Source organism: Sarcophilus harrisii, chromosome 1 (assembly GCF_902635505.1).
Source record: "Sarcophilus harrisii chromosome 1, mSarHar1.11, whole genome shotgun sequence".
Lineage (NCBI taxonomy): Eukaryota > Metazoa > Chordata > Mammalia > Dasyuromorphia > Dasyuridae > Sarcophilus > Sarcophilus harrisii.
In genome coordinates, this window is record NC_045426.1 from 713,505,184 (window position 1) to 713,528,313 (window position 23,130).

Sequence of the window (23,130 nt, forward strand, 5' to 3'; positions counted from 1 at the left end):
TTGACCGTTGATTTTTTTTGAGGACACTATAGAAGTGTTCACTCCATCTCTCCAGGATCATTTCCTTATCATTAATCGATGTGGCTCCATCAGCACACAGTAACTGAGATGCACCATAGGTCCTTGACCCATAAATAGGCTTCGGTGCATCATAAAGGTAATTTGAATTGTTACTATCAGAATAAAACTGAATTTCATCTGCCTTCTCACTGAGTCAAGAATCCTGCATCTCTCTGTACTTTCTTAGTGCTATAGGATAATGCAATCTCTGGCGACATCGTGTGGTCAACCTGGGAATAGCATGAATTTGCTCTGATGCTTATGTGTACATTTATTTCATCATTGGTAGTTAATATTTTTACTATATGACATCTTCCCTTTCGTTTATTTAAGAAGAGAAATGCTCTCCAGGTTTTCCCTAAAACTGTCCTCTATTAATTCACAAACCGGTTCCCTGGACAAAAAGACTGAACCTCTTGGCTGCCACATTTTCCCTGAGTAAGTATGCCACTGAACTCAGATGCAGAAAGCAAAAATCAGTAAGTGAAACCTGAGCCTTCCCAGGAGGGAAACACTTGTGACCAAAAGTACCGATGAATCTTTTCTTGGTCTTTAACTGATTGCTCATTTTGGTACTAAGAACATCCCCCAATTTGAATACTGAATTATCAGAGGGACTCTTGTTAAGGATTTCTGAATCTTTATTGTATCCTTTTTTTCTCATGATAATATTTTTTTATTTTATTTTTATTAAAGCTTTTTATTTACAAAGCAAATGCATGGGTAATTTTTCCAACATTGACCCTTGCATAACCTTTTGTTCCAACTTTTCCCTTTCTTCCCCCCACCACCTCCCCTAGCTGGCAGGTAGTCCAATGCATGTTAAATATGTTGAAATACATGTTAGATCCAATATATGTGTACATATTTATACAGTTATCTTGTTGCACAAGAAAAATCAGATCAAGAAGGAAGAAAAAGAAAAACTGAGAAAGAAAACAAAATGCAAGCAAATAACAGAGAGAGTGAGAATGCTATATTGTATTCCACACTCTGTTCCCACAGTCCTCTCTCTGGGTATAGGTGGCTCTCTTCATCACTGAACAATTGGAACTGGTTTGAATCATCTCATTGTTGAAGAGAGCCACAGCCATCAGAATTGATTGTCATAAAGTCTTGTTGTTGCCGTGTATAATGATCTCCTGGTTCTGCTCATTTCTCTTAGCATCAGTTCATTTAGGTCTCTCCAAGTCTCTCTGAAATCATCCTGCTGATCGTGTCTTAGTTTCTTATAGAGCAATAGTATTCCATAGCATTCATATACCATAATTTATTCAGCTATTCCCCAACTGATGGGCATCCACTCAGTTACCAGTGTGTGGCAACCAAAGATGGCTGCCACAAACATTTTTGCACATGTGGGTCCCTTTCCCTCCTTTAAGATGTCTTTGGGATATAAGCCCAGTAGAAACACTGCTGGATCATTAGGGCATGCATAGTTTGATAACTTTTTTTATCATAGTTCCAAATTGGTCTCCAGAGTGGTTGGATCCATTCACAGCTCCACCAACAACATATCAGTATCCCAGTTTTCCCACATCCTCTCCAACATTCATCATTATCTTTTTCTGTCATCTTAGCCAATCTGACAAGTGTGTGGTGGTATCTCAGAATTGTCTTAATTTGCATTTATCTGATCAATAGTGATTTGAAACACCTTTTCATATGACTAGAAATAATTTCAATTTCTTCATCTGAAAATTGTCTGTTCATATCCTTTGACCATTTATCAATTGAAGAATGGTTTGAACTATTATAAATTTGAGCCAATTCTCTATAAATTTTAGAAATGAGGCCTTTAGCAGATCCTTTGGATGTAAAAATGTTTTCCCAGTGTATTGTTTCCCTAACACTTCTCCTTAAGTGTTATCCTAATACTTCTAGTCTTGGAAACAATAGTTCTGAAAAGTAAACTACATTAATTTCACATAATCATACTTCATCAATTTTGGTGAAATTTGAATGCAAATTAGTATATTGTGGTCATCTTTCTGACTATATTGTCAAATTCTACTTAAAGAGAGAGGCTAGACTTCTTTCCCCTATACTAAAACTAATTATTTCTGTTTTGAAGATGTTACTATCAATTTTGGTAGATACTGCTACCAAAACACTGACAAAAATCTGAGAACACCAGATTTTCAGAATGTTTTAAATTCTCTGTGTCATCCCTTGGGCAATGGAGGAGTGGTAGACCAAGAGTTATGAGGAATCCACCTTTCATTTCCCTCAATGACACTGGTTGAGGTTGATAAATGTTGGTTGATAAAATGTCATTACCTTTTTGACTCTATTAAATGATCAACAAGATTTAAATAATCTGATTACAATTTTTCTTTTAACTTCTCCATTCACAATCTAATTATATCCATGATAAAATATGTTTTTAATCTAAGAAAAACTAGAAATTTTTTTACCAATCAGATATTCCACTAGATATGAGCTGTCATTTCAATCTGCAGTTTTTGACACATATAGTAACTTCCATGTAAATATTTGATTAATATAATAACCTTAAATAACTCATGTAACAATCTCATAGTTTCCATTAGTATTATCTAAATAATTTTAGATGAACTTCCTTTCAAATACAGACAAAATTTCCAAATTCTTAAATTACAGTAGTTTAAATTTTACTAACACAAAACCAGCGAGGCTGATAAAACGATCTAACAGTTTCCTAATCTATTCATTTTTCACAGTACAATTCTTAATATAACTAAATCTAGATTAGCAGAGAAATTGCTTTTCTAACAGGGTATCTGATGCAGTTGTTTGCCAAATTACACAATAAAAAAATTTTTAAAAGGCAATGATGCCCTTAACAATATTGTGTATTTAAAATGTGAAACAAAGCCATTACCAATAAGGTTACCTTAAATTAGTTGAATAAAATTCCAAATTGCCTTACAGAAAATCATTCACCTCATCAATATTGCTATTGTAGAGTGATAACATCTAAAAATCTGTGAAGATCGCGTATTTTTAAATCAGCAGGAGGCAGGAATTCAGGTTAGGGGGAAATCGTCAGTCTTTATTCTCAGTGAAGAAGGATCGGAGGTGGAAGAGAATCGGCGATAGCAATGTGTGCAGCTGAGTCAAGAAGCTAGCTAGACCAGCAGCCACACGACCAGCAGCTAGGAGTATCGAACCCAGGCCCAATCTCTCCCAGCTTCTCTTCCTGTCTTTCTCTGCCTCCACCCACCAAAATCGTCATCTCCTATACAACACATCAGGACTTGCACAGAGAGTGGGCAGGGACCATTCTTTATCCAATCATGTATATTAATAGAGTATAGCCCAATTACTATTTAGCCTCACGTACTTGGGACCTCAGTGCATCAACTCAAACCTCAGCCCATTACAAAAATCCATATAAAGTTTCAACTATGAAGCAACTATATCTCATTAAAAAGGCAATAAAAACTGTTAACATCCATATAGCGTTTGCCCTACATCAAAGATTTACATTTGTATGATCCTCATAACAACCCTGGAACCACAAAGGAGATTGCTTTGGGGAGCTTAAGTTATAGTTGACTCAAAAGCAATTTTCAGGAAGTATGACCCCAGTAACTGAAACACCAAACCCTTCCTTAGCAAGGATCTGAGAATGATCCCTGTTAAAAAGCAAGACTTTTGACATAGAGAGTTTAGGGCAAACCCCTGTTAGGCATACATATAAAATCTCTCTGCCAGTCTTTTCTAGACAAGCATCCCTCCTCTGAGCAGGTTTTAGAAGAGGGAATTTAATTTGCAGGAACCACTTAGGTATAACATATCAGACCTTGTGCATGTCTGGTAATCCTGCCTAATAGTTTCTCCTAGCTTGTTCACTAGAGACTAAAGGATATTCTTTGTGGCCTTGGTGCCTCATTATGACTTTTGGGGTCTTAAACAATGGACACAGCTGACATTTATTTACATATTTCTTATTTTGGAGATATTTCAGAGGTTATGAAAACCTCAGAAAATTGCTATTCCTTAATTTTTTGGTACAAAATGTATGTAATCCTTTTTTATTTTAAATGACAAACCATTTCCAGCTGTTTTCTTTACTGTGAAACATTTTAAGGCAAAGGGATCATTCTCTGTTAAGGGACAGGTCAATTCTCTAAGAGCCTCCACAGGTATGGATCATAACATCTGAAGGACTTACAAAGCAGCCTTTGCTGGCACAGGTGTTGGGGACTGGGAATGAGATAAACTGGAGGCAGGGGGAAGAGGAGAGAGGTCAGACAATGCAATGGCCTCTCAGTCAGAGAGGTCAGAGGACAGAAACTGCCTCTCAGTCTCCTTATATCATCTTCTTACAAGAAGAGATCTATTCTGCAGGTCTGGGTTGCATCTCCAGCAGTCACTGTCAGGTGGTTCCCATGTATTCCAACAGCTCCCATGTATTCCAACATTTCTCCTTGTAAGACAAAAGAGAAACAAAAAAAATTGATAATTGAATTATTTTACTTTTGTCTTTTATTTTTAAATTTTTTTTTATTTTTACCTGTCATCTAAATAATTTAACTACATTTAAATACATGAATGACCAATTATATCATATAGTCCAGATAAACTTCTCTCACTAATCTGTGGCAAAAATTGGTGTTCTGCTTCTTTTTTTATAGTGTGTCTCAAACCCAAACTTCCATCATCCATGCTGGCGTACATAGCTTCGGATTATTAATGATTGTCTACATTTAGCTCAGAGACAATCATACTCTAATCCTAACTGTATTTATGCTGCACCCCAAACTCTACCCATTGCTTCCTAGTCTTAGCTCTGGTGACAGGAATGATCTTACTATTGCCATTCCACAGTGAGAGTTACGGATTTTTTTTCTTTTTTTATTAAAGTTTTTTTATTTTCAAAACATATGCATGCATAATTTTTCAACATTGATCCTTGCAAAACCTTGTGTTTCAAATTTTCCTCTCCTAACCCCCACGTCCTCCTCTATATGGCAAGTAATCCAATATATGTTTAAAATGGTAGAAATATATGTTAAATCCAATATATGTATACATATTTATACAATTATCTTGCTCCACAAGAAAAATCAGATCAAAAGGGGAAAAAATGAGAAAGAAAACAAAATGCAAGCTAACAACAACAAAAAGAGTGAAAATGCTATGTTGTGATCGAGACTCATTTTCCACAGTCCTCTCTCTAAATGCAGATGACTCTCTTCACAAGATCATTTGAACTGGCCTCAATCATTTCATTGTTGGAAAGAATCCTGCCCATCAGAATTGATTGTCATATAATATTGTTGAGTACAATGAACTCCTGATTCTGTTCATTTCACTTAGCATCAGTTCATGCAAATCTCTCTAAAATCATTTTGCTAATCGTTTCTTACACAACAATAATATTCCATAAAATTCATTTATCATAATGTATTCAGCCATTCTCCAATTAATGAGCATCCACTCAGTTTCCAGTTTCTTGCTACTACAAACAGGGCTGCCACAAACATTTTTGCACATATAGGTACCTTTCCCTCCTTTAAGATCTCTTTGGGATATAAGCCCAGGAGAAACACTGCTGGATCAAAGGATATGCAATTTGATAACTTTTTATTTTTTTAGCATAGTTTCAAATTGCTCTTCAGAATGGCTGTATCTGTTCACAATTCCACCAACAATGTATTAGTGACCCAGTTTTCCCACACTCCTTCCAATATTTTTCATTATCTTTTCCTGTCATCTTAGTCAATCTGAGAGGTGTGTAGTACTATCTCAGAGTTGTCTTAGTTTGCATTTTCTGATCAACAGTGATTTGGAGCATCTTTTCATAAGACTAGAAATGGCTTTAATTTCTTCATCTGAAAATTTTCTGTTCTTATCCTTTGATCACTTATTAATTGGAAAATGGCTTGCATTATTATATATTTGAATCAATTCTGTACATATTTTAGAAATGAGGCCTTTATCAGAAATTTTGAATGTAAAAATGTTTTCCCAGTTTATTGCTTCCCTTTTAATTTTGTCTGCATTAGTTTTATTTGTACAAAACTATTTTAACTTAATATAATCAAAATTATCTCTTTTGTGATCAATAATGATCTCCAATTCTTCTTTGGTCACAAATTCCTTCCTCCTCCACAGATCTGAAAGGCAAACTATCCTATGTTCTTCCAATTTGCTTGTGATATCACTCTTTATGTCTAAATTATGAACCCATTTTGACCTTATCTTGATATATGGTGTTAGGTGTGGGTCAGTGCCCACTTTCTGTCATACTAGTTTCCATTTTCCCAGCAGTTTTTGTCAAATACTGAGTTCTTATTCCAAAAGCTGAGGTCTTTGGGTTTGTCAACCACTCAGTTGCTATAGTTATTAACTGTTTTGCCCTGTGAACCTAACCTATTCCACTAATCAGCTTCTCTATTTCTTAGCCAGTACCAAATGGTTTTGGTGACCACTGTTTTATAATATAGTTTTAGATCTGGCACAGATAGGCCACCTTCATTTGCTTTATATTTTCATTAATCCCCTTGAAATTCTTGACTTTTTGTTCTTCCAGATGAACTTTGTTATTTTTTTTCTAGATTTATAAAATATTTTCTTTGGAGTTTGATTGGTATGGCACTCAATAAGTAGATTAATTAAGATTAATTAATTAAGTAAGTAGACATATGTATTTGCTAGACATTCTTCTTGTGCAACAAGATAACTATATAAAAGTTATATAGTTATCTTGTTGCACAAGAAGAATCAGATCAAAAAGGAAAAAAAATGAGAAAAAATATTTTCATTTTTATTATATTCACTCAGCCTACCCATGAGCACTTAATATTTTTCCAACTGAATAGATCTGACTTTATTTGTGTGAAAAATGTTTTGTAGTTGTGTTTTTATAGTTCCTGACTTTCCCTTGGAATTATGGAAATTTCAAGGAAAACTGGCACCTCTGGTGTGAGAGCTTTCTGATCTTTAATGAATTTCTCATTCATGTTTGTTATCTACTTGAGACTCACCTGTGGCTCCAAGAAGTTATAGCATGTTCAATGATTACACCCTGTTAATACTCAGCACACTGGCTAAATCAGATTGGGTGTAACCAAAGAATTTCAAACCCATTGGTGAATTAGGGATTATCTAGCATGTGAAACTGCCATGTGAAGACTTCTGTCTGTGGAATGGGTGAACAACAGCAAAATGTTCCAATGGCCATGAAAACTGCTGAAGCGGGAAAAGGTTGCCTTTTTCCAAAATAAAGGACAAACAACACCACTTCAAAGAAGGATGGGACCATCAATAGATGAATGTTATCACTCAACAAACTTGAGTCTTTTCTAGTAAGTCCACATTATGCCATTTTTGTAGTATTTCTTGGTTAAAATATAATTTTTTTAAGAGTGGGAATTATATTGAGATTTTTTTGCAGGTATATCCTTAACATTTAGGACAGTATCAAATACATAGTATACACAATAATTTTTCATTTATTCATGTGTATAGCAAAAGTCTCATAGGCATATCAGCAGAATGCAAAAAAAGAATGTGGTGTAAGTGTGTGGAACAAGAAGAATGAAAGATGAAAATACAATACCAACTTCATGATCATTAAGTTACAACTAAGGAAAAATGTAGAGCTTGTGTAATAATATTTCAGAAATTAATTGGAGAAACGATCAATTGAGATAAATATAAATGTTAAAGGATGAAGTCTTCCCTAAACCACCAATTAATTTTTTTTTGTTTTTTTAGTTTTATTTTTTATTGAAATTTTTTAGTTTTAAAATATGTGTATGAATAATTTGCAGTAACCCTTTCAAAACCTTGTGTCTCAGATTTTCCCCCTCCTTCCTAGGGGGGAACTCTTTCTCCTAGATGGCAAGTAATCCAATATATTGTTAAACATGGTAAAAATATATGTAAATCCAATATAGACATATGTATTTGCAAGACATTCTTCTTGTGCAACAAGATAACTATATAAATACATATGTCATTTATATAGTTATCTTGTTGCACAAGAAGAATCAGATCAAAAAGGAAAAAAAATGAGAAAAAATAAGTCAAGCAAACAATAACAAAAGTGAAAATGCTATGTTCTGATCCACACTCAGTTACACAGTCCTCTCTCTGGGTCTAGATGGTTCTCATCATAAGATCATCAGAGCTGGCATGAATTGTCTCATTGTTGAGAAGAGCTACACGCATCAGAATTGATCATTGTATATTCTTGCTGTTGTCATGTACAATGAAATCTTTCATCAATTAATTTTAAAAAGTTAATACATTTTGGCTAAATAAATTACTAAGCAAATGTAAATTAGCAGGAAAAATGTTTTAATAATTTTTAAAGGATCACTGAGTTTTTGGATTATCAAATGAAAACAAACAATTCATAAAGAAGTTACATTCAGATTTGTTGAACAGAATAGCTTCTAAGAATTCAACCATTTAAATTGTGGTTGAGCCAAGTAGGGAAGGAATGCTTGATGGGAATTTACACTGGTTATATGAGATGGAGAATTTCTTCATAACCCTATTGATATTCCAAGAAATGACACTGAGAATTTCAAATATTCTGAAAATTTGGATTCATCAGATATTACTCAGAACATTGTTGGCAATGTCTACCAAAACTAGTAGCAATATATATATATATTTTAAAATAAAAGCTTTTGTATTTTCAAAATACATGCAAAGATAGTTTTCATTCATCCTTGCAAAATCCGATGTTCCAAGTTTTTCTCTCTCCTTTTCCCCTACCTCCTCCTTACTGGAAAGTAAGCAATCCATATATATATATATATATATATATATATATATATATATATATATATATATAACATGTGCATTTCCTCTGTACATATTTCCACATTTACCATGCTATACAAGAAAAATCAGATTAAAAAGAAAAAAATGAAAAAGCAAGCAAACAACACTAAAAAGATACAAATACTATGCTGTAATCCCCATTCAGTCCCCACAGTCTTCTTTCTGGAGGGAGATGTTTCTCTCCATTATAAGTCCATTGGAATTTGCCTGAATCCCCTCATTTTTGAAAAGAGCCAAGTCCATCAGAGTTGATCATCCCATCCTCTTGTTACCAATGTGTACAATGTTCTTTTCAGTCTACTTACTTCATTTAGCATCAGTTCATGTAAGTCTCCCCAGACCTTTCTGAAATGATCCAGCTGATCATCTCTTATAGAACAATAATATTCCATAGCATACATATACCATAACTTGTTCAGCCATTCCCCAGCTGATGGAGTAGCAACCTTTTAAAACAGCGAAAGTCAGTTTTTATACTGAAGGATACAGCCCATCTTTATAAGAATTTGACAATGTAGCCAAAAAGACTATCACAACATACTAATTTGCATTAAAACATAAGCAAAATTGATAAATATGGTTATGTCAACTTAATGTAGGTTATTTTTCAGAACTATTATTCCCAGAACTAGAAGTGTTAGGGTATGCTCCTGATAAAGTCTTGCCTCTGGAATCCTGTTTATTCTTGTTATGTTTCTGGGTATTTCTGTTTGACTTGAAGAGGATCACATAACATTTGGGAATAAAAATGCAGCCCAATAGCCCAGAACTAGAGGCCAAGATGGAGAAGATCTCCACAATCACCATGGCCTTCCCTTTGGTGCTCTGATAAGTGGGAAGAAAAGTGGCCCAGACGCTGTAAAACACCAGCATCCTGAATGTGATGAACTTGGCTTCGTTGAAGACATCGGGCAGATTCCTGGCCAGGAAGGCTATGGTGAAGCTTCCCAGGGCCAGAAAGCCCATGTAGCCCAGGACACAATAAAATGCAAAGGTGGAGCCCTCGTTACATGTAAGGATAATGTGGCTGGGTTTGGAGTGTGTGTCTGCTTCTGGAAAGGGAGGATAGGTTCCCAACCAGATGCCACAGAAAATTACTTGAATCCCTGAACAGATGAGAACAACATATTTGGAAACTCTAGGATGCATGAACATCCGAATTCTGCTCCCTGGTCTTATAACCCTGAAAGCCAAAACCACTAGGATGGTTTTGGCCAAAATAGAGGAAATAGCCACTGTGAACACAACAGCAAATACTGTTTGTTGGAGGAGACAGGTGGCAGTGGTAGGACGGCCTATGAAGAGCAAGGCAGAGAGGAAACAGAAGGTAAGAGAGATAAGGAGAGTATAACTGAGATTGCGGTTATTGGCTTTGACTATGGGAGTTTCTTGGAACTTGACAAAGACCCACAGAACCAGAACTGTCAGTAATGAAAAAGAAACAGCCATTAAGATCAAAACCATTCCCAAAGGTTCTTTGACATTTAGGAAGGTTACAAGCTTGGGAAGGCAGAGATCTCTCTGCTTATTTGGATATTCATCATCTGGGCATTTCATACACTGCTCTGCATCTGCAGGAGACAAATAAGGGCTCAATGTTTAGATGTAAAGAACTATCCCTATCCCCAAAAGTAGAAATAGATTTGAGAACTATAAAAATTCATTTTGCTTCCACAGATGCAAAACTCCCTTTCCAATTTTTAAAATAACAATGTTGATGATTAGTAACATGGTTTTCAAATATCAACCCATGCCCCTTTTCATTGGTTGCATTGATTCGCTGCATTTCATTTACTTAAGTGATAAACTTGTTCTGATTGGGTTTTTCTCCTAGTATAATAAACTTAGAACTGGAGCCTTTTAGTATCAAATGTAAAGATCATTTCTGTGTCCATTGTTTTCTGCAACATCTCTAGCTGTAGATTGTCTCCATTATTGTTTCCTCATTCTTCTTGCCTCCCAGTGTACCATTTACCATAACTAATTTGTACTTTATTAATATTTTGCAGATTTCTATATTGTATTTTGCAATGGTCTCCTCCATTGGAATGAAAGTTCCCTGAAATAAAAAAAACCATTTTCCTTTTGTCTTTATATCTCCCCCACTTATTTAATCATTAAAATTGTCACTTAGTAAATGGCTATTGATTGATGATTTGTTAAATAGCTGTCAGATTTTGTGTGGAGAAATCATTTATTTTGTAAGTAGCCTTCCTGTTATTCTCAGAAAATTGATGTTATTCCATGATATATTCAACAATAACCCTTCAATGTCTAGGTTAATCAGATCGATTAAAGCCAAATCCCCCATTGAATCACAGATTGAATTTTTTCACTTGTTTTGGGGATATTGGATTGATTATATTTTAACCTTTTCATTCATATCCATGAGATATTCTTTAAATTTACCTTGAACTAAAAGTAGCACTCCAAAACCCCCTCTCTCATCTTAGACACATCCTGCTTTAATGCAATTTGCTTATTTATAGATGGACAAACATGGTTGGAAAGAATCACAGGAAAGAAACATACAAGGTGATACCAGAATTAAATTTTGTAGTGAATTATGCATGATACTCTTTAAGGTAGGGAGTAAGAGGGAAAATGGAGAAAAACATAGAAGAGAAGGAAAGAAAGATTCATTAAGAGAGAGGAAGGACAAGGAGGTTAAGAAATAAAAGACAGACTAAGAGATACAGAGACATAGAGAGAGACTCAGAGAGGTTCAGACACAGACATAGGTACAGAGATTGACAAAAAAAAAGACAGAAGTAGAAAGAGGAAAAAGAGAAGAAAGAATAATTTGTTAAAGGTAGTGTAATCCACCAAGGCTGCCATGTTGTATTGCTTATTTTAGATCAGAAAAATTATAGGGAAGATTTAATTGCTCCCTCCCATTTCCTTATTTTGGTAATTAGGCAACTTTTGTCTGATCTTAAAATTCCTCAAACTCACCATTAAATTCCACATCAGGATGCTTATTTTGGGGGAAAAAATGTGAGAGGAAGAAGGAAAGAGAATGAGTAGTGCATTGTCAGGAGCCATTGGGGGCAGTCCTTCCAAAGGATAATGGTCCAGTTTCTTTCTTAGGATTCCATTCCCAGTGTCCATTACATCTTAGATCTCAGAAACCTCTCTTAATGAAGCTCTCTGGATCTCTACAGATCTCTTCTTTTAGGCGTTCTAGAATGGGTGTAGTCTTAAGAGAAACTTCTAGTGGGTCTGCTCTTCCAGTTCAGGTCACTTGCAGTGATTCCCTTTTCTAGAAGTCTCTCTCCTTCTGGCTCTCATATTATTTCCAATAATAAAACTCATGGTTAAAAATTGATGAAATATTTGCCGTGCTAATTAGTGATTCAGTGAGGAGACTGTGTTTCAAGTAAAACAAGAGAGAATATTATATTATACCATGATATTAATAGCTAAATATTAATTTCTAATCCATTGTTTTCCTTGCATTTCTGTTAACACCCAGATTTTGAAAAAGTCATTTAATATCTAAATGGCATGATTGATTGATGAGATTCTATTAGCCCTCAATTCACATGCTTGTTAGTGGGACAGGACCCCAGCTAACCAATTGGAAGATCTAATTTCTGCTCAGAATACAAATAGAATTCAGTCTGGGTGAGCATTTATCTATGGAAAGAGTTCCCTGTCCCTCATCCTCTCAATTAAACTGTAGTGGTCAACCCAGCTCATGAAGAAGAAAACTATCCAAAGAGGTCTGGATAAAAATGGCTTCCCCTGCCCAGATACCTGCTGGGTTTTATGATCAAACTTCATTCTTAGCAGAAGGAACTGAAGACTTTTAGTCTACCTCATTATTAAATGGGCACCAATTAAGGTTGAGACAGGGGAATTCTATTACAGAAGAGATTTAAGACTTTGCAGGATTTCTTGTGATGTCTTTTAGTTACTGAGGAAAATCACTGCTCATCAATTTATTGATTATTAGATAGCCTAATTAATACATTGCTTGTTAATTACTCAGAAACTCACTGTCTTTGTGTTTTCATTCATTTTCCTTTGTCTCATAAGATCTGTTATACAGAGTTGTTCCTGGGAGTTGTGACTAACTGTATAGACGTAACTTGTTGGAGGTTTTTCTATATAAATGGACATAAAAGGGAAGTCCCTAAAAAAAAAAAAAAACTCACTCATTTGACTGGAGGTCTCTCCCTCTGGGCGTGGGGAGCAGTCAAAGCAGCAGGCAGGCTCCCCCTCCAAAGGGGATTTCCTGAATCCAGGATCACAGCTGTCACTGCATACTCCACAAGGAACCTATTATAGTAAGAGAAAAGTGGAAAATATATCTTTAACTGAGAGCTACAGTGGTGTGGGACAAAAAGGAGAAGCTGATTTTCTTTGTAATCTCTACTTCAGAAGTCATTTCTACAGGCAGCAAAGTGTTAGTGTAAATAAAATGCTTAACTTGGAATAAAGAAAACCTAAATTCAAATCCAAAATCACAAATTAACTAAGTTGTCTTAGACAAGTAACTTAACCTCTCTCTTCCTCTGTTTACCAAACTTTAAAGTGGAACTAATAATAGTATCTACATTATAAGGTTGGGGAGGATAAAATTAGATAATATTTATAAACTACCTGGCACATATTCAGTGCTTAAAATGTCTCTTCCCTTGTCTCTTCCTTTTATACATTTTAAGATGAGACTTTTTTGGGGGTATGAAAATCTCTGATGACCAGAAACTTACAAAATTCCAAATATAAGCAATTATATTAACAAACCTGAGTTTTTTTTTTTGTTTTTTTTTTTTAACAAAAAGTTAATCCAGGACTCCTCCAAAAGTCTAGGAAGCATTAGATCAAATTGAACAGTCTTTTAAATTGTTGAAAAAGGGATGTGTATGTGTGTGAGAGGGAAATTTAATATTTGGGATAATCTTGCCAACTTTTTTGTAAAAGGGAATTTCCAAAGTCCATAGGAAGGGGAAAATAGAGTTAATAAAACTTTTCTTAAAAATCTAGGAAGTCCTGTGTCAATGACCACATACACCAGAGTGGCCCTGTGGCAGGCCTAGGGATTGGCAGAACATCTTATGAACATCTTAACTCAACAAGTCCAGATTGTACACCAGAGAAATGGGGAAGTTATATTCTTATTAAGAAATCAAACTGTCTTATAGATTCTAATGTTAAGTAATCAAACTATCTTTTAAATCAAACTATTCCTCAGTACTGATTCCAATGATTAGTTACAATTTTCAATAATTAATACAGAAGAAATTGGGGCATAAATTTTCAATTTCACTTTCCCCATCTCTGATTCTGTGGAACCATATGTATTGACCAAATTGATATAATCAATGTAGAATATACCGAATTGGACAAAAATTATTGCTGTAATTAGAAATGTAAGAGTAACATACAAAATGTCTCTAACCTTTGAATCCCACCAACTCCACTCTATAGCATCCTCATGAATCATGAAATCTTGACCAAGTGGAGCTTCAGGGACAAACTGCCCCACTTTTACCAAAGCATCAGTCCCATTAGGAAAGAACACATAATTCATAATGGCATATTGAGCCTCAGAGTGTTTATTTTCATCCACAAACACCTCATCACCAGCACTGTTCTTAAATTGGGTGTTCTTCAAGTAGGAGTGCAGCTGAAAGCAAAGAGATATCCTTATCACTGAATCATGCCTGGAAGAAGAACTCACTTATAGAAGAGATACTGGACCTATATAATAGTCATATGAAGTTTTATGGTCTTATATGTAGGTGGAATGAAATCTGGCTTTCAACTGGGATATATAGACGTGAATCTCTGTTACCCCACAGCGTTGCTCTTACCCACCAGGTTCATCACCTCGGTTTCATTCTTGACTTCTCACTATTGTCTACTTCTTTTATCTAATCTATTGGTTATATCTATTGATTTCATCTTTACAACGTTTTTCAAATAGGCTCTCTTCCTCTCTTCTGATATTGCCACAATTTCATGAAGCCATACATGGACTATTGTGATAGCTCATTGATGGGTCTAATTTTTATTTTATTTATTTATTTTTTATTTAATAGCCTTTAATTTACAGGATATATACATGGGTAACTTTACAGCATTAACAATTGCCAAACCTCTTGTTCCAATTTTTCACCTCTTACCCCCCCCACCCCCTCCCCTAAATGGCAGGATGACCAGTAGATGTTAAATATATTAAAATATAACTTAGATACACAATAAGTATACATGACCTAAACATTACAAAAAGAATCAGACTCTGAATTATTGTACAATTAGCTTGTGAAGGAAATCAAAGATGCAGGTGTGCATAAATATAGGGACTGGGAATTCAATGTAATGGTTTTTAGTCATCTCCCAGAGTTCTTTTTCTGGGTATAGCTAGTTCAGTTCATTACTGCTCCATTAGAAATGATTTGGTTGATCTCGTTGCTGAGGATGGATGGGTCTAATTTTTACCCTGCCTTTCTTCATTCCATGCAATCTTCCAATCAGCTACCAAACTAATGTCTCTAAATTCCATCCATGTCACTCCCATAAACTCCAGTGACTCCCTATTACCTCCAGGATAAAATACAAAATCTTCTTTGTGACATTCAAAATACTCCCCTTACTTCAAACCTTTAAAGCAGTCATACTAACTTCCTTGCTATTCTATGAACAAGACATTCTATCTCCAGACTTTAGCAGACATTTTCTTGGATTTTATAGCTGCCACAAAATAGAATGAGATCCATTTAAATAAAGGCTGTCAGATACCATATTACTAAAAGCATACAAATGCTGAGGTATTTTTTCAAATTAAATTGCCAAGCACTCAAAGTTTACTACAGAAAGCAAAACTCTTTGTGCTGGCCACATTGTTAGAATGTCAAATGTATATTTTACAAAACAATTGTTTTATGGAGAACTCATACATGGTAAGCACTCACGTGCTCACAAAGTCTCTGAAGAACTTAAGAATTGATTGTATGTCATTGGAGGTTTTGTACCTTGGTGGTACAGGAGCACCAAGCATAGCATGTCTTCATCAGAGAAGGTACTGGGCCGTATAAGCAAAGCAGAATTGATTTAATTCAGAAGAAATGCAAGATACACAAAGTTAGAGAAGCCACCCCAAATGTTCGTAGAAACTATTTATGCCTGATCTGTGGCAGAGCATTGAGAGGACATATTGGTCTAATTACCCACAGTCAGACACACTGTCACTCAACTCTAACAAAGTGATATTATTTTGGTTCTTTTCAAGAATGAAGGTCAACAACTAACCAAATGGCAAAATTGTTACAAAAGGGGATATGTGAATGACTATTAGGTGGTAACTAAGGTCCTTTCCAACTCCCAGACTCTTTGAAAAAACGAGCAGTTATGAGATTCACATGCAAACTGACAAATATGAAAAAATAACAAGACAATATTTCAGGAATAGATAACCCAAGAATTTGAAAATTGAAAAGGACTTTTTCCCATCTTGTCCCCCTCAAGCACAAAATACAACATTTCAACATAGCTAAAAAGTGATCATTCATTCAATATTACCTGCCAACTAGATACTCTTCATCTCCCATTGATCTTTTCTCTGGTTTTTTCATGAACAACTGATGAAGAGCCCAAGCCACAGCATAGACAGCATTATAGATAGTGTAACTCAAGCCAGACATAGTCATTTCAAAAGAACACAGATTCAAACTCTCCAAGGAAGCATTTGGTGAACATGTCTCTTGCTCCTGATTTTCTGGTTGATCTAGACACTTAAAAGCGGAGAGCCAGAATTCTCTAAGTAGAATATCATTTGGATATTTAGAAGGTGTAATTGTTTTCATAAAAGTCTTGAACCCAGGGATTTCACTAGTCAAGTATGAAAATGTGAGAGCTGCATGGAAAGAATTACCTTCAGCATAGAGAGATCTCATAGTAATGTCCCAGTGAGATGTGGCAATCCACACCTTTTGTATTGGTAATAAAGGAATTTGTGAGTATCTCAAAATCATCAATGAATCTGTGTCTCCATGGATGACAATCACTTTGGTTGATGATGCTAAGATCCTGGGCATGAAAGTCTTTTGTGATTCCATATGTCTTCTCTCACTGACAGGAATCTTCTCTGTGAAGGACACACAAACACTATTCTTTATCATTTCCTCTCTCATTTCCCAGAGGAATTCCTCACCTTTCATATCATCTGAGGCAATCAGACCTATCCAGTTCCATTCAAAATATACCATTAATCGGACAACACCTTGGTGAAGAGAAGAGTCTTTGGGTGCCATTTGATAGAGGGAAGGAAACTGGACTTTGTCATTAAGAATGGAATCAAATGGACCATAGCTGATCTGGATGAGAAAGAAACATTAATCAGTTTGATCCATGGGAGTGGTAAGACTAGAGCAGGAGATTGAGCAATAGATAGACTGCAGTCCTGGATTCAGGAAATCTTGTCTTTTGCAGTTTAAATCTAGTCTCATACACTTACTGAAAGTGTAACTATGTGAAAGTCACTTAACTCTGTTTGCCTCAGTTTCCTCATCTATAAATTAGAAAAGGACATGGCAAACTACTCTAGTACTTTTAGATTTTTTTTTTGATATTTTTTGTTTTAAAATTTTTTAAATATTTTCTCCAATTACATTTAAAAAAACCTTTTACATTTGTTTTTAAAATTATTGAGTTCTATGTTCTCTCCCTTATCCCCAACCACAAATAAGAAACCATATGTAAAGTTATAAAAACATTTCCATAAAAGTCAAATTGTGAAAGAAAACAGATCTCCCTCTCCCAATTCTCAAGAAAAATCGAGAGAGAGAGAGAGAGAGAGAGAGAGAGAGAGAGAGAGAGAGAGAGAGAGAGAGAGGTTTCATCTGTGTTCAGATACAATCAGTTCTTTCTCTAGGTAAAGACAAGATTTTTCATCATAAATCTTTAATAGTAGTGGATGATTGTATTATTGAGAATAGCAAAGTAATTCACAGCTGGTCATCCTAAAGCATTACTATTAGTTTCACTTTGTTTGAGTTCATGAAAGAGTTTCCAGGTATTTTTTTTTTCTTTCTAGAACATCCGGCCCATTATTTCCCATACAATAATATTCCATTCACAAACACATACCAGTTATATTGAGTCATTTCCCAATTGATGGGAATCCATTCAATTTCTATTTTATGTTAGGATGATGAAAAATGGATTGCCCTAGGAAAAAGGTGAGGGAAGAGGAAGAAAGGAAAACAAATCACACATAAAAAAGTTCACAAGTAAGAACTTTTGCAAATGGACCTTTTTGCAGTGGTGAGGAGAGGCAGCAAACATTTAAATTTTCCTGTCATCTGAATTGATTAAAAGATGAAATAATATACATATTCAAGTGAGTATAGAAATATCACTTACCCAACAGAAAAATAGGAGAGAAATAAAAGAAATGGGGTAACAAAATGGAGGACTGATAAAGGAAGTAGTGAAAATGGAGGGGTAGATGGAAATTCCAGTTAATTTCTCTGATAAAGGCCTCGTTTCTCAAATATATGAGAAACTGAGTCAAATAAATAAAAACAAAAGCCATTCCTCAATTTATCAATGAGCAGCGTACATGAACAGGCAGTTTTCAGGAAAAAAATCAAAGCTATCTTTAGTTAAGAAAAAAAAAATCTAAATCATTGTTAATTACAGAAATGCAAATTAAAGCAATTTTGAGGTATGATCGCATATCTATCAGATTGACTTAACAAGATAGAAAAGAAACATGACAGATGTTGGAAAGGAAAGTTGATACATTAATATGCTGTTGGTCTTAAGAACAATTTGTTAATATGTTTAGAGAGCTAAATAACTGTTCATTCCCCCTGATACAGCAAGATTTTTTTTTTCTTAAAAACTTTTTTCTTTCATTTTTGAGTAGTACAATGGGATTTGTAAGAGAACTAATATGGAAATTTGTTTTGCATGTATTCACATGTATAATTGATATCTCAATGAATAGAAGTAAAGTGAGAAAGAATTTGTAGCTCAGAATTTTAAAAGATGAATGTTTTAAATTTTTTAATTTAAGAGAATAAAAATATAATTACAAATAAATTGTAGAGAGGTAAATATTTTCTAAAATTGTACATAAGTGATCTGATGCACCTCTACTACCCTCTGAAACATGGAGAATATTGGAAATTGAAATCATGCATTAACGTCATGTCAGATTTTTCATGACTCTCTATACCTAATGTAGTTTTACTGTACATAAGACCTCACTGACTGTTGTCATATACAACTAAGTGTTTGCCAAAAAACATCATAAATTCCACCCAACTCCCTGATACTTATGAACGAAACCATCTGCATAACTGGTCTCATTAATTTAAAAAATGTTTATCAACCCCATAACAGGACTGATGCTAAATCTTACATTGTTTATTATGGCATTACATATAGGTCCTCTCCTTCCAAATTGTACTATATCAGGATCAAAAAAAAAAAAAAAAATCTTAGAATAAACACACCAGTCTGCTTATTCCCTACCTAGCACCTTTTGCTACTATATCATCTGGCAAACAAAGATATAAGATAAATCTTGTTATAGGAATGCCCTGCCTTATTGATCTCATTCTGGTTTCCAAATCCCAACCCAGAGTTAATCCCCATGTCACTTGATCTCAGGTTTTTAAAATATATATATATTCTTTTCTCTATATGTATGATCAGAATTCTCGGTGATCTGGATGTTAATGACACCACAGAGCTTGCTCTAACTCTCCCTCCAAGACACTGAATTCCTGAATCTGTATCTGTAAATCTATTGAGAATAGATAATATTGAATGAAGCTATAAAATCATTAATGTGAGTGTGAGTTTAATTAGAGAAAAGTTCTCAATCATTACTTTTTAGCATGAGTACTGCCATAATAAAAAGTGGCCTCCATTTCATTTAAATCAGCCTCATATTTTTCTTTATCTGTGTTCCATTAAACCATCCCTACTTCTGTTAGTGACTCTGAACTAACAAATCACTTAGTTAACTGCCTGACCAACAATATCAAAGTTCAGTGAGCAGCAACTCTGAAATGCAGATTAGCTCACTTCCAAGACCTATACTCATAGAAGATTCCTTCAATCTCTAAAAAGATGAACTATATTCTGATTTTACAAATGATTTTATAAGGTGAAGTAAATAGAGTAAGATGTAGTAGAATGATTGGCTTTTCAACAGGAAGCCCAGGAATGTAAATTCTAGTCCCTTCACTTGCACTAATGAATTGTATAATGCTGAGTAGACATTTTAACTTCTGTGATTTTCTCATCTGTGTAATGGATAAGATTATCAAGATTATTTCTTAGAACCTTTCATGGATTGGAAGCTAAATTATTCCATTTCTATTCTTCATTTACAATCTGGGTGATATTCCAGGAAAGATTCATCTTTCTTGATGATTGAGACCTTTGCATGGTGCAGAGGAAAGAGTGTTTACAAATAAGATCTGATGGCAAATCTTGCCATGAAACTTGTTAGCTGAATAATCTTTGATAAGCAGTTTCACTTTTTCTCAATCTTAGTATTCTCCTCTTAAAAATGGGGGTTATAATAGCACCTGCCTTATGAGTTTGTTGTGAAAATCCAAAGAAACACATATGCAAAGGACTTTTCAAACTCTGAATCACTTCAAAATGCTAATTATTGTTGTTGTGCTTTTATTGTGATAATGATAATTTTAGTTGTTAAAAGCATAAAATTTGCCAAGTTCAATATCTCTCACCTGTGGAAACTTATAGAGGTCAAGCAGGGTTCCCATCTGAACAGAGAGAGCTGATGTGACTCCTCCAATGACAGCTATAGATTTATCCTGCTTCCTGCAGATGTAGTTTGGAATGACCTGGCCCTGCCCAGAGAGCCACCAAAGGGAGCTATCCAAGGTCCTCTCATCGCTGTGGTAGGTGTTGTAGAGATAGAATCCTAAGGAAATGTTGGGCAACAGATTGGTATCCCTGTTAATCTCCTCCACAGCAAAAACAACAGCCAGGCCTTGTTGATAATTTTTGTGCAGCCACCTATGGGGATAAGTGTAATAGAACATTAACAAAACCTTCAAAAAGAATATTTTTTGGAAAGATGAATTCACCAGTTATAGGAATCAAAACTAAGGACTCCAACAGCTGTTCAACTCAGCTCATTGCATTTATATTAAAAACTGCCATCCTCATGTGATAGTTTCTATATTTTGACACTTTTGTGATTTCTGAGGTGGTGAGGACTATTGACTCCAAGTTCTATTGGTACTATGCCTACCTGAGTCACTTATTTATTCCACAAATAGATAATGAGTGTCCAGTATGGACTAAATCCTGTATAGGATCTTAATGATCCTTGACCCTAAAAGGCTTAGGCATAATGGGAGAGCTAATACATACACCAATAACTGTAATATCAACTGCTTAAGAATATGTTTAAGATAAATGGCACCGGGACATAAAAAAGCTGAGAAGAGAGAGGTCACATTACCCTAAAGAAATAAGGGAAGAAAGCAAACAGCTAACCTGATTTTCCTCAGCTATCACAAAGTGAAATTGTTCAGAAATTGTTGAATTGAAGTCTGAATCCTATTTCTGCAATATCACTCAGTACTTGTTACAGTGGGATCTGGGGCATAAATCTTCCCAGTAAACTCAAGTCTCCTGAGCCTTCATTGCCATGCTCTTTCCCAGGCTGATTTAGTCAGCTTTGTTATACTCCTAGCCTAGTGTGCTCTGACTACCATGAACATGTAACTAGTATCAAGGAAACATCAAAGAATATTATTTACACATCCACAAGAGTGAAAAAAACTGACAATATATTTTCCACTCATTGGTAGAGTAGGTGGGAGGAACATAAAACCTCTTCACTGAAAAAGACTCTATAAAATGTCATACTCATTTATTAATTAATGGACAAATGTAAAGAGGAAATATGGAACTTTCATTCTTATGGATGGGATAGACTTCTTCTTGTTCCATAACAGTACAGTTAACAATAATAACTTTGCTCAAGAATTTGAAGAGAAACAAGCCTCAAGAACTTCTGCTTCAGAGCATTAAAGTAATTCCAGGGAGCAGGGATATAAGGAGTTTCACTATTCTTCAAATATCAATGAAGGGTCAGAACAGAAAAGAAAATTAAATAAAAGTCTGAGCCTGCTCAGGACTGAGCTTCCTTAGTATGAGCTCTTTGGAAAGTAGTGCAGAGAGGAAAGTAAAAGAGAGAACCTTTCTCTGTTCACCTTCAAAAGTCAATCAGACACAGAAAAAACTGACAATAATGTAAAAAAAAAAAAAAAAAAGATTCGGAGAAAGGAGAAAAGAAGAGGAAGAGAGTACCTGTTGTCTCATGTTGCATGGTCCTGCCCTTCTGCTTCATCTAAAAGGACTTATTTTAATCATCACAGTGAAAATGATCTCAGAGAGATAGAAAGGTACTTACTGATAAGGATTACAAGCTTTGTTAGGAGGACTTTCAAACAGTTCTCCTGTTACCTTGTTTACTTCAACTGAAAACAAAGATAAAAAAAACCCCAATGACCAGATCCCCATCTTGGGAAACAATTGGGTTGATCTGGTGGAAGCAGTGCAGCTCCTCAGTTCTGTGCCCAGAGCCTGGGAACTGCAGCAAAAGACATATAAAAAGGGAAGAAAATAGTTGAGAATTACTTTTCTGAGTATGCAACATCTCCCTAAAAATTATCCAAAGTTTCAAGCCTGAGGAAACTAAGGAGGCACTCAGACTAGAAGAGTCAGCTTCCTTAGTCATAGATTGATGGGGAACTTTCCACCATCAGACTTTGTCTTTCTATATGAATTGTCTTTCTATAGATTCCCAGGCTCTGATCTGCCTGCCAGTCCTGAGGAAACACAATGCAAAATTAATCAGGGCCATGTCCAAGACAAGAGCAATATTGCAAAATAAGTGGACATTTTATAATTTCACCAGCTTTAGACTGAATTATGTTTCCCAGAGCTCTTATCACTCCTCCTACTCCAGCCTCCACAGAAGAATCTTGGACCATGAAAACGCTGAGGAATTAGAATGCCTGGAGCATCTCCACCTGGGTCTCTGGTTCTTAGGGAAAAAATAAGTATAAAATTATGTTTTGGACTTTCTTTCATTGTTCCCAGAAGAGGCTATAGTACAAAAGTTGTTTTTCTTTTTCACCTAGAAAAGTAATTTCTTTGTCCTGAGCAAATAACATGGTGATTAAAACTTATGAAAAATTTCCTAATAAATGATAAGATTTTTAAAAACTCTTCAGTCATGGCAATAATAAAATAAATACATGGCTA

General features: G+C 35.0%; 1 protein-coding gene across 1 annotated transcript; it reads right to left on the reverse strand.

Moving 5' to 3' along the window:
• Positions 1-9,450: 9,450 nt before the first annotated feature.
• On the reverse strand, positions 9,451-22,552 carry LOC100913658 (vomeronasal type-2 receptor 26-like). Its single transcript, XM_031949164.1, is given in 8 exon segments — positions 9,451-10,421; positions 13,011-13,134; positions 14,258-14,485; positions 15,057-15,074; positions 16,389-17,174; positions 20,574-20,865; positions 22,274-22,359; positions 22,361-22,552. Coding segments are annotated over 8 exon segments (2,664 nt in total). The 5' UTR covers positions 22,520-22,552.
• Between the last annotated feature and the right edge of the window lie 578 nt (positions 22,553-23,130).